The sequence below is a fragment of the Seriola dumerili genome, unplaced genomic scaffold, assembly GCF_002260705.1.
Source record: "Seriola dumerili isolate Sdu_G_001 unplaced genomic scaffold, Sdu_1.0 BDQW01000056.1, whole genome shotgun sequence".
NCBI lineage: Eukaryota > Metazoa > Chordata > Actinopteri > Carangiformes > Carangidae > Seriola > Seriola dumerili.
In genome coordinates, this window is record NW_019174311.1 from 4,873,476 (window position 1) to 4,882,600 (window position 9,125).

A 9,125-nucleotide genomic window follows, 5' to 3' on the forward strand; every position below is an offset into this window, starting at 1 on the left:
CTGACAGTCAGGCAGAGAGGATGTAGTGGAGGGAGGGGTGGAAGTGGCTCTTTAGCCCAAGGGCCGCAGGGTGCGCCGTGAGAGTGCAGGGTCACCTTTATCCATGCTGTCTGTGCCCAGAGCGGGGAGGTGGCGGGGGGAGACCTGGGACTCCCAACAGGCTGAACTCATTTCCTGTGCAGGGTCATGCCCAGGACAGACTTGGAGGACAAGGGTTTAGGACCGCAGGGAGCAGTGAGTGGAGCTGGTCATGGTATGGACAGCAAGTTGATGCTATTTTCTGCTGTTTCCCTGCTTTTAACCACCGCTTCTTTCCCTGCGAGTGGGTGAGCATAAAATGCACACATCTCTTGCTGAGGTAGGATTTAGTGATAATTTAACACAATGCGCTCATTTTATAAAGGACCGCGGCTTTGTTTTGCTTGATGTTGCAGATATTTCAATGTCTATTTTATCCTGAAAGTTGGACCTTTCAGTAGATGAATGAATGGTGCCCCCCCCCAAGTATAATTAAACAAGCCACAGCATACAGATGTCTACACAGACACGTAGGAGACTCTGATTCCTCAGCAAATAACATACCCATAATCCTCTACATTTTATACTCTCTTGATGCAATATTCATATAAACACTGTTACCTGCGGCGGCTCCGAGATCATAGCGCAGACGTTCTTCCTCTTGCCCACATTTCTGGAATGCATTTACTCAGCTGGGTTCATGAATTCAAGAGTGCTCTGCTGCCTCGGGCCACAGAGGACATGCTTGACACGAGATTTGAGGAACATATCCGCGTCCCCTTGTGTGTACATCTTAAAACGTATACTCCCCTCTCACAGAACTATGAGGTTTTTAATGGTGGTCAGCCAGACAGCTTGATAAATGCTGGCAGCTACACCTAGGCTCAAGTTTAGGGGGATGAATGCACTCAGAGTGTGGGAGGGTAAAAGGTGGCACTGTGGTTGTGATTAACATGACAGTGCTGCCTTTTTTAGCCTCTACGCTCTACTGACCCAAACATGTTAATCTAAGTCATGTTACTCATAAATGTCATTAGGCCTTATATCTGAGGTCACTAATCATTTTAAACTTAAAGGAGCTCTTCCTTTCCGTGCACGCAGCTATGTCTTTACAATTTGTGTCCAGATGAAGACTAAAATTTTCATTTTGCTCATGACTACACTTTTGAGTCTCAAGAAAGATAAAGACAGGAATGTATTTTGAGTGTCTTATCTGCACATTGGAGTATGAAGAAGGGATTAAAAATTGTTTTCTGTTGGTTTACTGATTATTGTTATATTTAAATGTCATAAAAACATAGCTTCAAGCTAGAATTTGAGCTCACTTGGAGCCATCATTCACACGCCATGTTAACTCCATCTTTCTTGTTGCACAGCCTTTTTCCTACACTTGGATCTGTAACATGCAGTGTGGACACTTTGATATTTCAGAGCTCAAAATGGAATCAAATGGGGCTTATGAGGCCCTTCAGCCCAAATGGACCTCATGTTTACACACTTGTCCATCAGCTGAGCAGCCTGCGGCCTCAGGTATCCAGAGAGATGGTGAGATGAACCCAAACCTGGTAAGTGCACTGTGTTTAGTCGAGGTTCGTCTAGATCGGAGATAACATGTCAGTATCAAAAGGCTTTTATCTTACTGCTGAGTCTAACTCTTTCTGAGGATATTCAGTCAGTTTTGAGCCTCATGGTAAAAATGAATAACACAGCTTGTGCCATAAACAAAGAATGCTCTTTCTGCTTTTATTTAAGATATTGTTATTGTTTTTATATTCAAAGACTTTTATCAAAACAAATGTTACTTGATTTCAAGTAAAAAAAAAAAAAAACCCACAAAAATCTAAGAGTAATATTGCATCAATTAAAACTGTATTTTACTGCCTACAGGGAAATGTTATGACTTTCATGACTATTGTTCTGCTCTTTCCATTATTTCTGAAAGACATTCAGTATTATTTAGTACAGCCACAGGAAATCAGCGCCATAGTTTGGAGCTGAAGGACAAGGAAACGGCGAAGTGAACTACAACCGCTGTAATAGTCGGGCAGACACATCGATAATGTACAGTAACATGACTATTATGCATTTAATCTCTATGATCTCAGTGTAAGTCATAACCATGTATTTCGGCCTCACATTGGTGTATTCTCAAGATTACATGATCGAATAATTATTTTGTTTAAATTAATAACTGATGCTTAACGTTCTTCATTTAAAACAAATATCTTATTGTATAGATAACAACCTCCAAAATCCCAAATTTCTCACAGATCTTCTCAGGTGAAATAAGATGTGGGCCAAACTGCCACATACGCTTTGAAATGTTTCGATGGATGCCGTCGCATTTGCAAAGAGAATGATGGTTTTTACTGTATCAATTCAAAAACATAAGCGATCGAAAAATTTATTACTGTAAGTGGACAATTAAATAAACCATCTCAATTAATTTACATGTTTTATTATTATTTACATATTTGTTTATAATCATTAGCATATTTAATTAAGCTGTTTGCGTATCAATTTGTGTTTAATTTATTATCCAATTGTGCTTGACCTCGACAATCTTCTGGACTGATTTCCACACGTTTTGTAGCCAAATCAAATTACTCTCCTCTTTTCTTTCTTTCTTTTTTTTTTTTTTTTTTTTTTTTTACATGAGTCATTTATAATGGTCAGGAATTTGTGCTACCACCCCAGTGAACTGGTCATTTTTGATGTGGCACGTATTTCAATTAATTTCTTCCCTTTTTGCTTTAGCGGCAAGGTCCAGTTAAGAATATATTTACCCGCAGTAGAATAATGCATCGAAATCTGACCCATGAAATAAAAAGATGAGCTGTAATAGGTGGAACAGTTTATACTGTGCGTGCAGAAATATTTAAATGAAAAGGAAGAGAGTCTCAGTATGACAAAGCATATGTTAAGAAAACATTTAGGTCCAGTCGTTATGAAATGTAATGAAATAGAGTAAAATAAAAATAAGAAAATTAAATGAATAAATGAAAAAAACAAAAAAAAAACAAATAACAGACTGTGTCATCGTGGCCTTCAGGAAAAAGGTGTGTTTTTATTCGGTGATTTTCCGTGTGTAAACTGTTGTGTGTGTGTCTGTCTGCTTCTCCTGTCCTGCTTGATTTGGTGATTAGGTCCATAATAATATATGAAATAGGAATTAAATGGTTAATTGGAGGGACACAAACCACACGTGATTGAATTTTTGGCGGATTATATCAGATTGCCCGATGCTGTAGACATCGAGAGACAACCCTCTCTCTCGCTCTCTCTTTCTCTCTCTCTCTCTCTCGTCTCTTCTCGATCATCTGCTGCTCTCCTCGTCTGCACCCCCCCCCCCACCCCCCCCCCCCCGCGCCCCCTCCCGTTCCTCTCTCTTTTCCTCCCACGCGCACACAGGCGCGCGGGCACACACACACACACACACATACACACACACACACACACACACACACTCCAACCCCGGTTTCACGGGTCTTTGTTTCTGATCTATTAAATCCCACCCACTTGACATGAACACAGAAGAAGAAAAAAAAAAACCTCTCACTCAGGCGCCCACACTATTAGCGCCCAGTCGCTGTTGTCTGTCCTGCCCGCTGGACCCGTAAGATGGAGACTGAGAGTTGTTTGCCTTTCTCTTCGCAGACCAGCAGGAGGACGCCGGAGAACTCCCCGGGACTGGAACACGGCGGCTCCGGCTCCTTTCTCCCCTGCGATGAGCTGCAGAAACCCTCGCACCTTCCTCCTCCTCCTCTCCCTCACCGCCTCAGCCTGCGCGGGGATGTGTACGCCGCCGCCATGGGGAGGTTTGGTGATGCTGCGGCGGACTTTACGCACGGCGCTGCCCCGGCGAACCCGCCCGCCTCACCATCCAAACACAGCAAGTTCTTGGACAGTATAAACCAGGATCAGAAGGGGAGCGGCAAGCCGGCGTTTTATGAAAGCAGCTCAGAGGGTAAGTTTGAGATCATTTAAGTTTAAAAAAAAAGTTTAAAAAAAGAATAACTAAAATAAAAGTAGGAGCAACAGCAAAATCTCTACAACTCCTGTTGCCATCATGATGAACTAGGCTTGTTTGTATATGTCTGAATTATATATTTGTCTTTAGCCTACAACAGCTCACAACAAGATTTTAATAAATGATAGTTTATCCTTAAGAGGCATTAAAAAACAAGTATTTTATGCCCACATTTCTTTAGTGCTGCAGACGATCCTTGCATTGACATATTTTTTCCAATTATGACATTTCAAAAATAAAATAATGGCCGCCTTGCTCAGAATAAGCGGTTGTAAAAAAAAATATTGGATGAATGGAGAAATAAAAACTGACAATAAACGTTAATAAAATCAAAAAAATAAATACATTTTGTGAGTAATTAAATTACACAAATCCAGTGGATCATATTTCAAATCATTATAATTTGTTTCTGTTTTAATAATTACACAAATGTGTTACTTGAGTTTTACTGGCAATGCAAGGGAAAGCATGGTTGTGATAAAAATGTCAACAAGTTTTCTTTCCCTTGACAGCGCTTGATGTAAAGTGAGAGAGGTTAAAGGTCAGCCTGGCAGCAAGTTGGGTGTGTCATTAGGCTACTAGTCAGCTATCAGCTTTTTAGGGTAACATTCAGCGTATTTCAGCCCTTATACTCTCTGTCAACCGCCCTTTTCACATCATATGAAAGGTTTCGTGGTGTAAAACAATAGGAATGGACTTTGAAGTTTGCAAGCAGTCATGGACTCAAAGACTGTCAGACGTAATTGCCTACAAATGTCCATCTTGGGAAGAAAAGTAACAACTGTATACGTTGAACCGAAGCCTGAAGAAATGATGTGGTCTTTCACTTTATTTATTGGTGTTGATGATTCTGCAAAGCAAAAGAGGATATGAGCGCTGATAAGGTCTTTGTGATATCTGTGTCCAGAATAATATACAACAGCTTGATTCATGTTCCTGCCAAAGACAGCCAATAGATTTTTTTTCGCAGTTAGTTATGATAACGATATCAGCTGTCTTGTTTCAAAGACTTTTATTACTTTTCTCTTTAAAGTTTGAATAAGAGAAGGCATGTATGGTTTCCCCTTCCCTCTTTCTCAGAAAACACACACACACACACACGCAAGCTTGAGCACTGACAATTGTTAAGTGTTAGTTTAATTTACTTTTTAATGCTGCTGCAAATGCGCCGGGCTTTGGATTTATGTGCAGAACAGTGTGTGTGTATGTGTGTGTATCTATCCTCCCACTACTCTTCATTAGTGTGTTTTTGAGTTTGGGTTCACACACCTTCAAAAAGCAGACGCGTCTTCCTGTTTTGTCTACAGTGGGAGGATAGTTTAGTGATGGCGGGACAGACCAACATGTGAAAAAAAAAAAAAATGTCAACCATTTTCACACCTTGAGGTTTTATTCTAGTTTGCAATATTGTTTTTCACAATCCATTATTAAAACTGCAATACAGAGTTAACACATTTTAATTAATGGGTGAATTGATCTTTATAAAACTGCTTCACAAGGAATTGCTTGATTTCTATGATGCAAACTAAAAATTTTTAAACAAAAGATTTCTCACTATTTTCACAAATAAAGGGAACCAGTACGTAAAGAATAATGCTTCTTTTGTGCTTTTACACTTTGAGGGGTTTTAACGCTTGAATGTCTGTATTGTATTTATTACATTTATAGTGTTTTTCACTATATATTTACTACATTGCTAAATTTTAATTTATATGTATGATGTTTCCAATAGGATATTAGCTTTTTGTCTCTAAATGTATGGCATAGCTACAGCAACATATAAAATGTATCTACGGGTACAAACATTTATTATCTTTTTCATATTTTTCAGATTCGAAATATTCCATACATACAAATGCATGTCATTTCTCCATAAAATTAAAATAAAATAAAGTATCCCTCACTAAAAATCCCTCACCATTTAAACCACCCCCCCCCCAGCAGCACAAAAAGGTTCAACCCTCGCAAAAGAGGCTGAGATTGCGTAATTTTTAATTGTGTGCATTTTTATTATTCATCTGTTATAATAACTGTAGCAGATGTATTTAAAACCAGCGAATGTGTTCTACGTCCTTTAATGGAGCAGGATGAAACATGTTTTAAAGATTGAAGCGGTGTTTTGCACGAATTGAAAACGTTAATGTAAGAGCAGGAGGCCTGGAAAAGAAGCAGCTGAAATTTCTACTGTGACTATTTTATATTAGAATTAATCCCCTTGCTCACAGCATGATGTTCCTGCGTGTACATTTCAAATTTTTCCTCTATTTGCCTTTTCTTGCATTTTACATAGATCTCCAATTACACTGGAGTGGAGGCAGAGCAGATGTGGATGCTTGACAGGGTAAAAGCTATACTATGGCCCGCGGCCGCAGTTTGCTATCTTGACAGAGAATATTGCAGAATACAGCATGAACTGTGGTGTGAGGTCGGATCTAATGGACGCGAGGAAATTAACGTTGCAATGAAAAGTGCTCTCTGTTGGGCCCCATATTGAATCAGGAGAATAGCAGAGTAGCGTCTGAGCTGCCCCCCCGGTGAATGAGTGCCTGCAGATAGATGGAGAGTGATTTTGTTTTGGAGCTCAAGGTTAAACTTAATGAACATGGACAACAACATCCAAACATTGCAGGAGGGAACAGCTCTTTCCATGGTCTGTTAACAGGAAGGAAAATAAGACTTTCAGATTTCCCTTTACTGCTGAATGTAAAGGCCAGAATGTATATTATTAATTCAAACAATCAAGCGCTTTATCGTATATAGATATGTCATATATTTCAGTGCAGTATCCTGGTTGTCTTATCCTTAATGTGAATGTTTTGACTTGGACATTGCAAAAACGTTTCCCATAGAATAAATTGACATGTCTGTTTGGAATGTGACCCTAAACCTTTCTTTTCTGTATTTCCACATGAAATCAAATCTTGTTTTTTACTTATTGCCTTGTGGGTTTAACTCACTGAGAGTTCACTGCCTAAATATGGTTGTCTGGGCTAATCTAATTAAAACACTGCCTGGCTGAATTAGTGTTGTGTGTGTTGATTTTCTCAGGCGTCTCACAGCTCAGCCTCTTCTGGCAGCTTTTGTTTGGGAATTAAATTGAGAGGCATAAAAAACAAGCAAGAGATTAATGGTTTTCAGTGATACCTCGAGAACAAAATGTTTGATGTGATACAAAGTTGAATTTGATTTTGTAACAAGGTGTAAAGTTACAGTTTATTGGTCTTGACCACTGTGTGCCAGATCCATATGTAGGTGACAGTGTTCTGGTTTTAAAAAAGGACATTAAGTAATTTCGTTGGCAGTGAAAAGGCGAATTGTTGATCGTTCAGTTCTTTGCATCAGTGTCTGATATGCAAAGACATTTGGCTTGAAGCACTGGCTTATTCTGTTCTAATGTTGTATATTTCTCTACCTCATGTTCATGGGTGTATCCTCTGGATGCTCTGATTTGGCTTGAGGTATGAATGTTATCTGTGCCGCCCTGTAAAAAGCTGCTGATCTGTTTGTGGTGTGCCTCGGGGTCCCGCCTAGTCTCCCTGAAATCAACAAAGTGTAAAAAAAAAAACAAAAACAAAAACAAAACAAAAAAAATATTTTAAATTTAATTTAACCACTAAATTGAGATCAACATTTTTTTTTCATGAGTACATCATTTTCAAGAGTGTCCTGGCCAAGATTGGCAGCTATGAGATCCAGACAAACCAAATAAAACGGATTGCATGAAGTGTTTGACAGAGGATCAGATTGCAATGATGTTAGAATTTAAAGCAGAAGTTTACAAATGCAAAATCTTAAGTTGAATCAGCACTCTAAAAATTACAGAGAGTGGTACGTTAAAGTCAACCGATCAGTAGTCTGAAACCATCAAACAATAATTTGATGCTGAGGGAAAAAAATGTTACAGTTTGAATATTTCCATATGAATTTCTGTCAATTTTTAAATATATATATATATTCATTACATTTCTGTGTGCCCTGCATGCCTCAGTCAGAGAGAAAGGAGCTCCAAAAGCCATGGGCTATCCTGGGATTGGCACAGACTGTTGCGGCAAGCTGAAAGAGTCAGTCGGCGGTTTACAGGGGGACTCCATCGCTGACTCCATCGACTTATCAGGCAAGAACAAGAAGCGACGCAACCGCACCACGTTCAGCACCTTTCAGCTGGAGGAGCTGGAGAAAGTGTTTCAGAAGACACACTACCCTGACGTGTACGCCCGGGAACAGCTGGCACTGAGGACCGAGCTCACTGAGGCTCGGGTTCAGGTGTGTGTTCGGGCAACTAATTCACATTTTACACCTTCTCATTTTATAACTACAAACAGAAGAGAGTCTGTGGCCTGAACAAGACCTGTTGTCATCTGAAGATTTCCTGTTCTGCTATATTTTTGTATTTGAAAGGTTTGGTTCCAGAATCGTAGAGCCAAGTGGAGGAAACGGGAACGCTATGGGAAGATCCACGAGGTGCGCAACCACTTTGCTGCTACATATGATATCTCTCTTCTCCCTCGCCATGATACATACCAGGTGGGCCACCACAGATCTCACATGACTTACATGTTGTAATACCGTATTGATCCTGCTGCGAGAACGAGAACTAGTACGAAACTGAACAAGCTCAATCTGACCTTTGCTGATACTGTGTTCATCGCAGAGCATGAAACATCGTCATGTTGATTTCAACAGAATTCCAGATGTATCTTATCCTAAATCTCTCCAGATGCAGGGAAACCTGTGGCCAGGGGCAGCCTCAGGGGGAGGCGGTGGTTCAGGTGCTGGTTGTGTCCTAGGAGCTGACTCCATCCCCTCATCCTGCATGAGTCCTTACCCTCACCCCCACAGCAACCTGCAGGGCTTCATGGGCATGCCCACATCCCCCAGCCACCCACACCACCACCACCACCACCACCACCCGTCCCACCATCCGGGCATCAATGGCCTCTACTCGCTCCACGGCTTCCCCGGAGGCCTCGGGTCCCCTTCCATCGAGGGGCCCGAGACTGAGTACAAGCCAACGGGCCTGGTGGCGCTGCGGATGAAAGCCAAAGAGCCAGGCAGCATCCTCTCCTGGCCTACATGA

The 9,125-nt window shown here is 40.7% G+C and overlaps 1 protein-coding gene across 1 annotated transcript; it reads left to right on the forward strand.

Moving 5' to 3' along the window:
* The first annotated feature begins 3,639 nt into the window (after positions 1–3,639).
* alx3 (ALX homeobox 3) lies at positions 3,640–9,125 on the forward strand. The gene is made up of 4 exons (XM_022741882.1): positions 3,640–3,985; positions 8,037–8,311; positions 8,447–8,572; positions 8,766–9,125. The coding sequence occupies exons 1-4, from the start codon at positions 3,640–3,642 to the stop codon at positions 9,123–9,125; spliced, it is 1,107 nt and encodes a 368-aa protein (XP_022597603.1).

What these genes read in the sequence shown, in the direction of transcription:
- alx3 (XM_022741882.1), top strand. Translation starts at nt 3,640, where the DNA reads ATGGAGACTGAGAGTTGTTTGCCTTTCTCTTCGCAGACCAGCAGGAGG. An exon ending in TTATGAAAGCAGCTCAGAGG is followed by an intron (nt 3,986 to 8,036) that starts GTAAGTTTGAGA and finishes TGCATGCCTCAG; the next exon opens with TCAGAGAGAAAGGAGCTCCA. An exon ending in CTCGCCATGATACATACCAG is followed by an intron (nt 8,573 to 8,765) that starts GTGGGCCACCAC and finishes AAATCTCTCCAG; the next exon opens with ATGCAGGGAAACCTGTGGCC.